The 15,683-nt window shown below is 41.2% G+C and overlaps 1 protein-coding gene across 1 annotated transcript in view; it reads right to left on the bottom strand.

Moving 5' to 3' along the window:
* The window catches only part of GRM8 (glutamate metabotropic receptor 8), a 1,200,287-nt gene that overhangs the window by 10,396 nt on the left and 1,174,208 nt on the right, over positions 1–15,683 (bottom strand). Inside the window, exon 10 of the mRNA XM_075599874.1 lies at positions 14,681–14,927. Within this exon, the coding sequence (XP_075455989.1) occupies positions 14,681–14,927 (247 nt within the window). The remainder of the gene's footprint in view (positions 1–14,680; positions 14,928–15,683) is intronic.

Here is a 15,683-nt window from a genome sequence, read left to right as displayed (position 1 = left end):
TGAATTGTAATGTGTACAGTACTGTGCTACTGTGCTACTGTGTCAATTTCAGGTGTTTAAAAACCAGAACACTAAGTTGGTACGGTTGGAAGAAATCACGCACCATGACATGGGTATTCCGAGGTGTACAACGCGTGAAGTGTTCGAATAACGGCCCCTGCATCTGTAAATATTTTTGATTTTGGGCTTTTGTTAATAACATAATGATGGGAATAAAGATGGATGATAAATTGGTGGTGGTGGACAAGTGGTGGAAGTGGAAGAAGATCAACAATTCATAGCTAAACAAGTCCAGTGCTTTGCCTATGCCAACCTGCCAATACCCCACATTAGCCTTCACCACCTCTGCTTATAATAGTTGTGCTAATTGACAACATATCTGCTGTACTGGAGGTGGTAGCCCAGGACACTGATAATGGTGAGTAACACTCATACAGCCATGTAGACAGCTATTGTTGCATAGTCGTTTTAAAGTGAAGGTATAGTGCTGGTCAAAGTGTTATTAATAATCGAATAGCTAGCGGCTCCATTATTGACCATAGCTTCTTGAATGCTGGCTGTAGGGGCTGTATATTTAGGAGGACTTAGATATCAGTTTATCTTGATAAAAGTGAACCTTTCCACACTGCCATGGGACCATTTTGTCAGACGGTTGGTTAGAATGGCAAGAGCAGCACTAAACATTCTCTCTGACCACACACTTGCAGGAAGACAACTCAGCCAGTCCACTGCCACCTTTGCAAGAGCAAGCCATGTTTTTGTTTTAGCAGTATTCAAGAGGATCAAATTTAAGAGGCAGGAATTAACCAGCATGCATATACACCTCCATCATGTCATTAGAATTAGTACTATAAGAGGTGTTGGCACCTTCTAGTGCGAACCATGCCATAGTGATGGACCATTTTACATAGGGATGGGCCACAAACCAACACCACAATGAACCCTACCACCACCTCCACCACTACCAAAAGCTACTGAACTTGAGGCCTGAGTGGAAGAAAACAGTGATGAGGACCACTGTGTTGTTGTCTGTCTGTGTGCAATGTGTGCTCACTGAGAGCTTCATTGACCTCATCATTTTTCTGACTTCCTACTTTTCCAATTGTGCCTGGACACACTCAATTAGATTTTCCTTGTAATGAACCACAGTCTCTTCCCCATGGGGAAAAAAGTATTTCATTCTGTATTTGAATCTAAGATCTAGGAGTGTAGCCTGAAGGTATTCCTCTCTCCATTTCATATTGACAAAATGGGGGGCCATTCACCAGGTATTCAAGCAATATGTCAAAAGAAGGTGCTCAGTGTCTGGAGGACAAATCTCACTGACAGAAATCCCTAATACGGTGGTGCACAACAGACCAAAATATATATAGACGTCTTGTGATGCTTACATGGAAACTGTTAAAATGTATACTCTGTTTCCCTGGTACCATACAAACCTAGGATTATCTTTTCATCCTAACAGTGATTAGTGCGAGGTCACCCACCCTATATCTATATTCAAGCAATTTGGCAACCATTGCCAACATCATTATTATCATCATTTTCATCACAATTGTTGCCATTACAATGCTGCATATCGATTAATATTTTTACTATGAGGAATATTAGAGGGATGATATGACTTATGCCAGCTTCATCACTGCTCACCAAAATGGTGACTTCCTCAAAGTTCCTCAGCAGCCTGCCCATGTCTCACATCAGCGGAAGTGCACAGATTCAAATTGACCAAAATCCACAATCACATTTACTGTAAAATTCGATAGAGGATTGAACAAAATCTATGCGGAAGGAATCTGATGGTCGATTCATGAGAATCCACCTGGATTTCTCCAAAGTAGGCTTCCGAAGGTGGCCTATTTTGGAAAAAAGCGTTTAGTTGAGTGTGGAGGAGATGAAAGTGACATATTGCTGAGAAGGGGCCACCCCCCAAATGTGACAAAAGATTCTGGAAGTAAGAGAGAGTAACTGCATTGAGGTCTGTTCTGAACACCCGATGACAATACAGATTTATTTAATGATGACACGATTTATTATAATTGCTTATAGTAACTATTTTAATTGTGAGTGCAATTCCATTTAGAAACATTGTTTTAAAATATATATTTTGTTACATATTATGTTATGTCTTGCCTGTCTGTTCTGCTTTGAGACATTATTGAAGACAGATCCATTGACATTAGGGGTCCCCATTTCTAACACGGCAGGTATTAAATGCCAGAATATAATTGATCATATGTATTTGAGTGCATATATTGAGACTCCACGTACATTTATAATAGTTGTGCATTTATTACACCATAAGATTTTCTTTGTCATTTTTGGTTAAAATAACCTGTCCTCTTCATAAACACAAGAATCAATAATTTTCTGATGGAAGAGCTTCATGGCTGCAAGTCTAACAGTCTCGCGTCTCCAGAGAGAAAAGGAGAGATGAGAATGGAAAGATAATAAATTATTTAGAGAGCTTTTGTGGATGAATCAACTATTTCTGTTTTATGGCTAGCAAAGAAGCAGTTGGGACTCATGTATGAGGGCGCTTGAAAGGACAAAATGTCTAATTGAAACCCTGGAAAATTTAGAGATGAGAAAATTGACTAAAGATTTAGAATCTTGATGCTCAGAATCCTTTGCAAGGATAGGGATGTGGACTGAGGATGAGTGTGGATGAAGAAAAAAAGGCAGTGCACTACCTAGAAAAATAGGAGGAGGCTCACGGAAGAAAAAAAAAACACTTTATTCCATTGAATGCATTAGACAATGCCCTTTATCAAGGTGTGAAGATAAGTGTGCTAGTTATTTGCCTGGAAGGAGATGCTTGAGCAGACAGTTTTGGCATGCACTCTTGTGACAGGTGGAACAGATCAGAATGGGCTGAATTAGCATCTCTGTGTCTTGAAGTTAGTATACAGGTATGCTGAATTGCCTGGGTAGTGAATAGTTCTGACAAGCTTTTCCATGTGAAGACAGTCACTTGAAGGGCAGTAAATTGTGCACAAAATGGTAGGAAGCTAAGGAATATTATGTAAGGAACAGAAAGATTGGAAATATTGCATTGTTAAAGGACACTGAGACAATGCATGATAAAAGCAACTGCATAACTGGCATTTTGAGGCCTAGAAGCTAGTGAAGTGGTGGCAGAATAGTTTATTCTCTAGAAATCTCCATTCAAGCTTGGTGTTGAATCGCGATAATGCGGTTCTTACTTTAGCTCAGACTTAATGTGTATGACTGATGATACATCACCCTCAAATCTGCAGCCTAGTTGAGGCTAATCTTGCTGGAGGACACAAGCCTCCAGGGAATAGAGATGTCCTTTTGTATCCAACACGAATAAATGAGGTCTAACAAGGAGCTGGATATAGGATTTGACATTTTTGCACTGATAAGCTCAGGTGGAGGAAGAAGAACTGTACATAACAAAACAAAAAAAAAGGAAAGTGAGATGAAAGCTTGCACTCCAAGCAGGGAAGGATAGGGGTGGAGTCAAACCCACCATTTTTTTTATAAAGCTCAGGTTAAAAGAAGGAACTGCAGATTTCAAAAGAATGTGAGGCAGAAATAATAGCTCATAATTGAAGGTCTTGCAAATGGTACAAACCAACTATTGACCTAATCATTTCACCTTTAGCTTTTCTGCCATGGATTTGATTTTTTTTTTTAAAGGAAGAGGATAGGACGGATTTGGGAGGGATCTTTTTTGGAGGGTAGACCTATTTGGAAGAAGGTAAGGAAGAAGGAAAAAGGGGTATTAAACAAGCTGTAAATACAGATTTTCTTAAATGCAATAAAGAATCCCTTGTTTATTTACCTACAGACCTCAACAGCTGTGATGTACTTCATGGTAGAGCAGATGAAGTAAACAAACTATAAATAAATACCTACAGTATATATAGTCTGTGTTAAGCATGAGTATACTGGAAGCATATACTGTAGAAGGAAGGGAGGGTCTGGGGTGCGCTGTGTTACTGCACTGCCACTGAAGGCACCAACAGAGAAAGGAACAGGGAGAAAGTTACAGGGTGAGGGAAAGAAAAACACAGTGCTATGAAGTGTCTGAAGCCACCACTTAAGGAAGAGCAAATAAGGTGATATTACAGCATTACAAGGCTGTTGGAACCATTAACAGAGGAGGGGAATGGGAGCGGGTGAGAATCAGTGGAAGGTTCCACAGGATCTTCTGCAAGAGAAGATGGGTGGGTGGGGGAAACATGGCTCTTCAGGCTACACTGGGAATTCAGATTGAGATGGGGGGATAGCTCTCAGGGGGATGCAAGCGGCAAACCAATGGAGGTGGTATGGGAAGAAGGGGAAAGAGGTAGCACAGGCCGATGGAACCTCAGATAAGGGAGTGGGAGAGGAGGGTTGACGCTTTCTGTGGATCATGCAAGGACTCAAATTGAGGGGGTGCAGAAAGGATGGAAACACGGCATTACAAGCTGGTGCCAGAGTGTCCACAGCCAGGAGGGCAGTTATAAGGATAATAGGAGAATGGAGAGGGAAGGTGAATTAAACTTTGCTTTCTTTCAAAGACTCAAGAATACATACTGTACTGTATCTCCCTAAGTGTGATCCAAAAACAAAATTTCTATCAAAATTCTAGAATTCTCCCATTTCTTTATTTCTGTTTTTAACCCCTCACATCTTGCTCTTGTAGCCCTCTTTGCCCCCCTATCTGGGAAATATGCTGCTACCGGTGTATACTGTGGCTGCTGTTTCATGCCTGAGTGGTAGCAGGAGGCAAGAGATCTCTGCGATGTTGTTGGGAGGACATCAGGACAGGCTCACCATTGTTCTTTAGTGGTCAGCGCCTCCAGTCCAAGAGGATCCTAAGGCTTCAGGATACACCTTCTGGACACTTTTTCTTTTCTCTATAGTCATGCTTCAATTACTACATCAGGTGTTGGTATGACTGAGGTTTATTGAACAGCGAGGTACATGCACTGGAACACAGCATCTGTACCCTATCCCCTAGGGACTAGGCCTCAGCCACTCCTCTAGCAGGAGAACTCTCTTCAGTGTCTGCCCACTCTAACTACTCTACAGTATATAGAGGAACAACCCTCCTTCCCTGGGGATGGCTAGTAAGCCGCCTTATCACTGTCATAGACCCCCGATACAATCACAGTCCTGGACTTTATTGAACATGTACAATGAACAATATTACATACCCAGCATAGTCTACTTCTAACACTGCCCACTTATTAAAGGGGACTTACAGTTCTATAAGGCCTAGAAATTGGTAGACCCACGAGGCTGGCCTACACTATTTACCCTTATCTTAACTTTATTTTCACTGCCCAGCCCTCACTCACCTCTCAACACTAACCTAGTTCAACCACCACTACCATGCCTCTTCTACTAGTCTTTCTGTTTGCTCTTACCTCACTTCTGTCCAAACTGCGCCTTAAATTTCTACCAACTTCACTCTTTCTTTATTGCCATTTATATATCTCCATCTCTCCTTCCTTCTACACTTCTAATTTTACATGAACTCATATTTCTATCTGTGAAAAACTATTTTTCCTTTTCATCACCTCCATCTTCCCTAATTTTTGCAGATTCCATTAATCTATCTGCGCCCAACCCCACTTTGCACTCTTCCCTCTTTTCTCTCTGCTCTTCTACTCTGGAAACCTAGTCATGAACTACAACTCTACCCTATTATCATTTCTTGATCTACATGCTCCTCTTCTTCTGTACTGTTCTTGCCCGTCAAACCCCAGACCTTGGCTAAACTGCCATAGATTCCTCGCTGTTCTAATAACCTCTGAAGAAAATGTCATATTCTCGCTGACTTCCTTCACTACTAATGTATCCTATCCTGCTCCAAGTCCACTCTCCCAGGCTGAGCAAAGCTACTTTTGTTCACTATTTAATTCTCACTAGTCTAACCCATGCAGCCTCTTTCTTGTCTCGGACTCTCTCCTCGGACCACCATCTGTTAGCTGTTTTTCTTCCTCTATTACACCTCAGGACTGTTGATTATTTTAAGATTAAGGAGGATTCCATTAATCACAGCATCCCCGTTGTATCCTGTTCATATGCTACACCTTCTCTTCCTAACTCTTTTTGCCTGCCTTGACTGTTTTTGCTTTGGAGGCAATTTTGCTGTTGCTCGCTTCCTCTACCACTTACACTCTTGATCCAATCCCCCCACCCCTCCCATCTCCTCAACCCTCTTTTTTCCACTCTAATCCCTAAACTCACACATTTTCAATGCCTACTGCCTTTTTCTCCATTACTGTTGTTCACACTATCCTACACCTGCACTATCACCACAAGCAGGCTGCCTAGGTCTCACATTTGAGTCCACCCTCACATTCACAATGTTGCTAAAACCTGTTTATTTTTCCTCTGTAACATTTCATAGATATGCCCTTTCTTTTGTCGCTCTACTAAAACTCTAACGCATCCCCCCATTGTCTCCTGGCTTGACTATTGAACCAGCTTTCTTGTCTCTCACCTGTCTCCGCTACAATCTATCCAAAATGCTGATGCTTGAGTCACTTCACTCTCAAATCTGTCTCAGCCTCTATCCTGCTGAAATACCTCTCCCTTCTATTTAATCCTGTATCATTTACAACGATTTCTTTTAAGACTATACACTCTTTTGCCCCTCCATACATCTGTCCTAATTTCTCGCTAGACACCTGCTTGCCTCTTGCGTTCTGCTCAAGGATGTCTTCTGTCTACCCCTTTTTCAGCTAAAGCCCTCTTCCACCTAAAACCGCTCTCACTCACTGATCCATGCCTCTGGAATGCCCTTCTCCTCAATATCCAACAAGCACTTTCTCACCACCGTTAAGGCCTATCTTAAAACACACCTCTTTAATAAACATTTGGGTATCTCTTTGGCTAGTACTATATATCTCATATGCATTTACCATGACCTCTTACACACTTACCAAAACTCCCTCCTACGGTCTCTATACGTTCTCCCTATTTACCACTTGGATTGTACACTCCTTGTTCTAATGTTTACTTTTATGTCTGCTACTATTATGTCATGTGTATTACTGTTGTAACGGACTTTGCACATGGTTGGAGATATACACATAATGGATATAGATATAAAATATAAAGATACACGATATACATGCATACATACATGCCGACAAAGCAAAAAAAGAAGGAGAAACTGGATCTGCAGTGGAGCATAAACTATGCTGAAACGAGTTGCAGTATTAGGGGGTTACCATTATTTTGTTGTTTTGTACAGTATGCATTGACAGATAAGAAATTTACTTTTTCTATTCTAGTCTCTAGATGCATTTGAAAAATTATACTGTACAAAATGTTTATTCTGAATTTCATGAACCTGGGGACTTCTTTCGGTATAACTTAGTACAGTATGTCTCTGTAATACTGAGTTTATCCTATGTACTGTAGTTAAAGAAACAATCACTATAAGTAATGTTGTATTCCACATTGAATATAGTTCTCATTTTCATTTGACTTGGACAACATTCATTATAAATGCCATCAATCTTCTATGGTTTTCAAAAAAAGTAAGTGGGCGAAGATTTAACTCATTCAGTGTCAGAGCATGCTGCAATAAATTACAGCTCTCTGAAAGGATTATACAGGAAGTGATTGCTTTATAATTGCCTGTCATACGTACATATTATGTTAACTATAACTAATTTACTTACATTAAGGTATAGATTTGTGTCAAAATATACTATATTACCAATATAATTTACATAATAATTTCAGTTTAATACAATACAGGCATACCCCGCTTTAACATATGCAATGGGACCGGAGCATGTAAGTAAAGTGAAAATGTACTTAAAGTGAAGCACTACTTTTTTTCCACTTTACGATGCATGTACCGTACTGCAAACATCATATACATGCAGAACGGATGTAAATAATGTATTTGTAACCAAAATAAATACAGTAGGCTTTATAGAAAGAAAATCTTTAATGTCAGCTGATTTTTTCTTACTAGTGCCCTCACAATGCTATGGAAATCCTCCTACAGGAGGTCAAGACGCCGCACAGCCGAGGTGAAGAGATGAGAGAAGTCTGATGTAGTGACTATAAAAAACTTTATTGGCACAGTGTGCAAACGGATCATATATGCACCTGTTACTCATTAATTTTGGGCAACAGATACAGGTGCTGCAATTTACACACACTATAATAGGGTGTTTTTCATGTGAACGGATCACTCTTTGACAAAGGCCTGATGGGCTGAAACGCGTCAGAGGATCCGTTTGCACACTGTGCCAATAAAGTTTTTTATAGTCACTACATCAGCCTTCTCTCATCTCTTCACCTCGGCTGTGCGGCGTCTAGACCTCCTGTGGGAGGATTTCCATAGCTTTGTTGACTGCTGTCAGCACGCCGGGCTGTTGCTGGTATCCCGCTGTGCTTCTGCTGAACCCGGAAGTCTTGACACTGCCGCCGGTCATGTGACCACCCACCGTGATGGAGCGGGTGCAGGGTTGGCGGCTGAAGGAGGTGTCGGTTGCTCGCGGTGTTACGGCGCCACACTGATCCAGCATTTGCTACTACATAGAGGAGTCTTTGCAGAAGGACCAGCGGTTCCACAAAAGACACAAGGACCTGGCTGTTACGGCGCCATCAACCCCATTCGTGAGTGAGTCTTTTTGTCTTAAACAATATTGGTACTTGATACAAGCCAATTGCTGGGAAAGACTGTACATATACTCACCTGTTTGGGGCTTGCCATAACCAGTGTCCCAAGACTACATTTACAATACCATTCAACAGCATTGTGTTTTTCTGAGCGCCTGGTGGGTTAACACATGGTTCACCCGTTATACATAGTGCCCCCACAAAATACATACCAAAAAAACCATCCCTCTAAATATATGTAACCCCACCCCGCCAATACATATTAAAAATGCCCCCGCCAATACATTTTTAAAAGACCCACACCACCTCAATACATTTTTAAAAGACCCCCCCCCCATAAATATTTTTTAAAAATCGGGCCGCACGGGTAAAATCATATCTCCTCCAGCACCCCTCATATCACCCTCCCCTGCATCTCCCTCATATCACCCACCACTGCATCTCCCTCATATCACCACCCCCTGCATCTCCCTCATATCACCTCCCCCCCTGCATCTCCCTCATACCACCCCCCCTGCATCTCCCTCATATCACCCCCCCCTGCATCTCCCTCATATCACCCCCCCCTGCATCTCCCTCATATCACCCCCCCGCATCTCCCTCATATAACCCCCCCTGCATCTCCCTCATTTCACCCCCCCCGCATCTCCCTCATATCACCCCCCACCTGCATGTCCCTCACATCACCCCCCACCTGCATGTCCCTCACATCACCCCCCACCTGCATGTCTCACACATCACCCCCCACCTGAATGTCTCACACATCACCCCCCACCTGCATGTCTCACACATCAACCCCCACCTGCATTTCTCACACATCACCCCCCACCTGCATGTCTCACACATCACCCCCCACCTGCATGTCCCTCACATCACCCCCCCCCATGTCCCTCACATCACCCCCCCCCATATCCCTCACATCACCCCCCCCATTTCCCTCACATCACCCCCCCATGTCCCTCACATCACCCCCCCACATGTCCCTCACATCACACCACCCCCTGCATGTCCCTCCTACCTTTCTTCCCCTACCTCAAGCAGTGTGCAGGTTGCGGGTGGCAGAAGCATGGCAGTCAGAGGCGGCTCACGCACGCTAGAGCGTGGCTCTGAGCGGGCTCGGGGGAGTGATCGGAAGAACTGGGGGGATGGGAATGATCGGAAGAACCGGGGGGGGGTGATCAGAAAAGCTGGGGAGAGAGGGGGGAGGATGATTGGAATAGCCAGGGAGAGGGTAAGGTGATCGAAGAGCCGGGGAGAGAGGGGGGGGGGATGATCGGAATAGCCAGGGAGAGGAGGGGGGTGATCGAAAGAGTCGGGGAGAGGATGAGCCGGGGAACGGAAGAGCTGGGGGAGCCGGGTAAAGGAAGAGCTGGGGGAGCCAGGTGAAGGAAGAGCCGGGGAGAGGGCACACCGCCGCAGCACGCACACGCCGCCCCCTGGTGTTCATACTCGCGAAGCACGCGTACGTACACAGGGGGTAAGGTGCAATTTTAAAAAAATGTACGTACTTGCGAGTGTACGTAAAACTGGTGTACGTAAAACGGGGTATGCCTGTACATTCTAAACATTTTATTTTGATATGTGTTATGCTTATTGAATTTTAAATATTTGTTAAATGTATGTTGGATTAGCTTAAAGTGAAGGTTATTTTTCATGTATTATAATAATAAATAGTGTCCTTTTTAGTGCTGTGTTGATTATTACGAAAAGAAAACATATTACTAAGAATAAACATGCACCCCTTACGTTAGTGCTACCAATTACTGTACTAAGGTATAACCCTAGCCTCCTTTTACAATAGTAATTATCATGTACAGTACCCATAAGAGCCGGACTGTGACATATACATCACCACATTTAAACATGTTATCTGTAAAGATCTATTTTTTTTTTAAGCAATGTAAGCAGATGTGTTGGGTAAGATTAAAGAGCCCAGCTCGGAGGGCATCATTACAATACCACCAATCTCTAATGAGGCTGCTGATGATAGTGCTGCTTACACATAGTAACATAATAGAGTAGGTTTAAAAAATACATATGCTCATCCAATTCAACCTTTGTAAATTCTAATTGGGTGATACTCATCCTAAATTCATATTTATGGTTATATTAATTGAGAGGAAGACAAACATACTGTAAAAACAAATGTCCCAGATAAATAATAGCCAATTATTTCTCATAAGGGAAAGTAAATTACACATTTCACTGCTCTTACTGTAAAAAAAAAAACTCCTTTCTTATTTTTGTTTGAAATGTACTTTTCTCTAATCTCAAGGGCTGAGAGGAGATTTGAGCAGTTAAGGAAAGGTTTCTTTAGAGTGAGAGTCGTGATAGAGTACTGCACCGGTAAGAGCAGTATCAGCCCGAGTAGTAACTTTAGTGAATCAAATTAGTTTATTTATCCATCAATGGTTTGGCTCTAAATAAAACCATTATCTGAATTATGGATCAAAGTGGTAATGGATAATTAAACTATCTGTATACTCTATAAACTGAGCTCTGTGATCTATGTGATCTCTGTTGCATCTATGTGATCTCTGTTGCATTCTTTATTTAACTCCTGCTCTTAACAGGACATATATATGCTTTCCTGTGGAGGGTTTTTGTCACTTTTTTTACTCACCATAACTTAACTCAGTATTATGGTATAGCCTATCCCATAGCCTCTTTGCATACCCAGTTAATCAACCCCACACTGATGAGACTCATTAAGGTCGAAACAGCTTTCTGTGGGTGGTTTTCTGGGTATGCACCTTAACCCTGGCTGTGCTCAAAGCTGTGACCATGCAGCAAGCTTAAGCCTATAGGGAACCATGTTAAAAATGGTTTTTGAGGCAAAAAGTGGCACTGTGTGCTCATTTGCATGTCATTTCCCAGAATCCCTTGCTGCAGTGTAAGTGCTGTATGCTGGGTGATAATGGTGAAAGGTGGGGTTGCAGACCTGCCTAAGACATGCAGATGAGCATACAGTTGTATTTGCATATATATATATATATATATATATATATATATATATATATATATATATATATATATATATATATATATATACTGTGACACACAGAAATATCGCTCTACACTTAAATAAGTTGTGTCCAAAACACCTGTTAATAAGTCATGTGTAGTAGGACTTAACAGTGGTGCTAAAGGTTGAATAAATATGAAAACAACAAAGGAAAAGCAACCTTTTAAATAGCACACGGACATAAATGAAAGTGTAACAAAATAAATTTTATTAGGGTGAATAAAACAGGGGATAAAGTTAAAAGGTGAGGGGGGCTCAACACTACCTAGACAATGTGGACCTGGAGGCAAGGGTCTAAGTTTAGATCCAAAGCAAGACATGCACAGGACAGAGGAGGCTCTATCTAAGCACACCTGTGTAACAATCAACCTACACTGAGATCTTGTGACCCCATGAAAAATCACCATATAATTTGTACAATGGTTGCATAGTGTGGGTACACAAGTTGTGAAAGTAACAGAGTGAAAAATACGTCACCGCTCAGTGTGTAGATGTCACGGGCAAAAAGGTAGGTCAGAACTCCATGTCAGGTGGAAAAAGGTAGGGGCCCCCCTCAGCAAGACTCCCACTAAAACGTGTTTCGACGAGAAACTGTCTTCTTCTGGGAGTGGTGAGGGAGGAAATGAGCTAGATTTTAAAGGGAAATTTTAGCAGTCAAATTCGCGCCATACAAATCAAAGAATTGCAAGCAGCTGTGAAGGGGAGGGGTGTCCCCTCCCCTTCACAGCTGCTTTAAATTCTTTGATTTGTATGGCGCGAATTTGACTGCTAAAATTTCCCTATAAAATTTGCGCCATACAAATCAAAGAATTGCAAGCAGCTGTGAAGGGGAGGGGTGTCCCCTCCCTTTCACAGCTGCTTGCAATTCTTTGATTTGTATGGCGCGCATTTGACTGCTAAAATTTCCCTATAAAATCTAGCTCATTTCCTCCCTCACCCCTCCCAGAAGAAGACAGTTTCTCGTCGAAACGCGTTGGAGTGGGAGTCTTGCTGAGGGGGGGCCCTACCTTTTTCCACCTGACATGGAGTTCTGACCTACCTTTTTGCCCGTGACATCTACACACTGAGCGGTGACGTATTTTTCACTCTGTTACTTTCACAACTTGTGTACCCACACTATGCAACCATTGTACAAATTATATGGTGATTTTTCATGGGGTCACAAGATCTCAGTGTAGGTTGATTGTTACACAGGTGTGCTTAGACAGAGCCTCATGTGTCCTGTGCATGTCTTGCTTTGGATCTAAACTTAGACCCTTGCCTCCAGGTCCACATTGTCTAGGTAGTGTTGAGCCCCCCTCACCTTTTAACTTTATCCCCTGTTTTATTCACCTTAATAACATTTCTTTTGTTACACTTTCATTTATGTCCGTGTGCTATTTAAAAGGTTGCTTTTCCTTTGTTGTTTTCATATATATATATATATATATACATACATACATACATACATACATACATACATACATTGCTATGTATGCTATGTATACATTGTATGTAGCAAAACAAAAGTACGCTACTATTCCAGAAGAAGCTTCTACTGCTCTGCTTACTCTATGTATGTATATATACAGTACAGTAGAAGCTTCTCTGGAATGGTACTGTAGTATACTTTTGTTTTGCTACATACAATAGGTTCAGAAATAATGAGCACAGATGGGTAAAAATCTTTATAAAGGTTTGTGAAGCTCTAGTAGTATAAAGTGAAGCATGGCTCCTATCAGCAACTATTTGAAAAGTTAAAGAGAGAAAAGGTGGGGTGTGGTGAGATACTGTAGCTAGTTAGAAATTAGGAATAATAATGGAGGTAGAAGAGAAGGAGAATTATGGTGACATATAATGTGTGATTGAGGAGTGCAAAACGTGGATATGAAGATTTGAAAGGTTATTTGGTATTCTCCTAAAAGACAAATGAGACAGTAAAGAAATAAGGTGACATGGAAATATTTTGGGTGAGGGTAATAATTCAGATGATAGAAGAGGAAGCAATGAGAGCTTGAAAAGGCAGTAGCATGTTTTGGGTCGAAACATAGGAGGGAAGTGATAATGACAATGGAGAGAGTTATGTGATCCTTGCAAAAAGAAGTTGAGGTAATGATGACTATGAATCAGGATAGGGCATTGGAAGAGGCACTAAAACTACTAGGAAACCAAAAAGCTGAATTGACATACAGTACTTATGAATTCCAAAATTTCAAAGAAAAAAACAAGTGCATCATCATCATCACCACCACCATCACCACCACCATCACCACCACCATCACCACCACAATCACCACCACCATCACCACCACCACCACGTGTTAGAACTCTGTTACACAGTCTGTGCTACATTTATAATTATATAACTATCATCATCATCATTAATACATCTTGGAGGAAGTGGTAAGTAAGACAAGCCAAGTAGCAGAATGCAAAAATGCAACACAATGTAACTCTTATCGTGATGATGGTGAATATATTTGTATATGTAGTTGAAGCAGAGGTTGTACAAGTAGTCGAACAAGCGAGACAGATGAATGGGTTCTACTCGTGTAATTCAGAATAAGAACACGAGCTACACTTTTTTCAGAGCATGCAGTTTTGTGAATAAAAAAAGGCCCAAAAGCAACTGTTGTTTATAGATTGCTCTGATTGTTAGTAATGACTAATCACCAATTTGTGTCAGCAATAAATCATGGCACCATGTTTCATATTAAAGATTTTCCTTATGTGTTAGTCACTCCTACAAAAAATGTAACTGTAGAAGCATTGAAACTTGTTTCTGGTTGGTACTGCACAGATTATTGTGTGGTTTAGTTGAGCCCAGGTGGTGCACTGACTTACCCTTTCACATTAGATAAATTACAGTGTGCTACCACCAAAATATGACCAATTCCAAAAACATTGAAAGCAGTGTTTGCAATTTGTTTGTTCACACTCCAGGTGCTACTGCTAATAGACTTTCGCTGTCTCTTGTCTCTGTATCCAAGTTCTGCTTGAAATACATGTACAATTCCTAGAACAGACAATAATGGTCTACAAGAGGACGTTCTGTAAATAACTTACTGTTTGTTTCAAGACTTTCACAGAGTTCTGTTTTTACTTCACCATTTGGTCTGTCATTTCCTTTTTGGATCAGTTTGCTTTGCATGGTGGCAGCTGTCACGACAGCCTTGAAGCTCCTCTTTCGTTTTTGAACATTCTGCTCTGGATGAAAAATGATAATGTATACCTTGGGCATGTAGAGCATTCCCAAAGATACAGAAGCACTTAAACTCATGGAGACTGTCAGAGTCGTCGTCTGGATATACATCTGGCAAAAAAAAAAAAAACGTATATAGTTTTTAACAATGATAAAATCATAAAGTTAACCAAAACTGTTGAAAAACAGCATGCCTGTCATGCACTGCTTAACCAAACCATTGCAACATTTATGAAACTACTTTAAAAGGTTCTAATTGAAAGTGTAATGCAGAGTTTTAGTAGTCGTATTGGTCCTTGGAAAGAATAGGTTTACTGTACTGATGCTGTACTCTACAGTACCTCATTATTCACATTGAATCTCTCCTCATTCCCATTTCCACTTGAATCCCTACCAGATACTACGCATAACATAACAGTTTGATTTACTTTTAATTAAAGTACAGTACATCTGTAACATACAAGTGTAACAAATTATATGATGTGTATTTTCTTTTTTATTTATTTATATGAATCCCCTTAGTGCCCTATAGATATATAGTGTATGTGATGAATGGTGGCACCCTGGAAGCTCTCATGATATCATCGGGTTTTGCTTGTTTTCTAGATGGCATTCACAATCAATACGCAACAGGAGCACTGACCACAAACAAAACAGAAGGGGGGGGACCTTTCCTTCCATTTACATTAACAGAGGTAGGGAGCGATCTCATGAGTGCTCAGCAGAGCAATAGAGTGGTTGCTCGTGCTGAAGGGCCTGTGGCCATAGAGGTTGCACTGAAATATTGAATTGACTTTAAACTTGGATGTTAACTTAAATCAGACTATTCTTTGACCAATAAACAGTACATCGTTTAAAAAATGTAAA

This window comes from Ascaphus truei, chromosome 5 (assembly GCF_040206685.1).
Source record: "Ascaphus truei isolate aAscTru1 chromosome 5, aAscTru1.hap1, whole genome shotgun sequence".
Lineage (NCBI taxonomy): Eukaryota > Metazoa > Chordata > Amphibia > Anura > Ascaphidae > Ascaphus > Ascaphus truei.
This window is presented reverse-complemented; position numbering and strand designations above follow the sequence as displayed.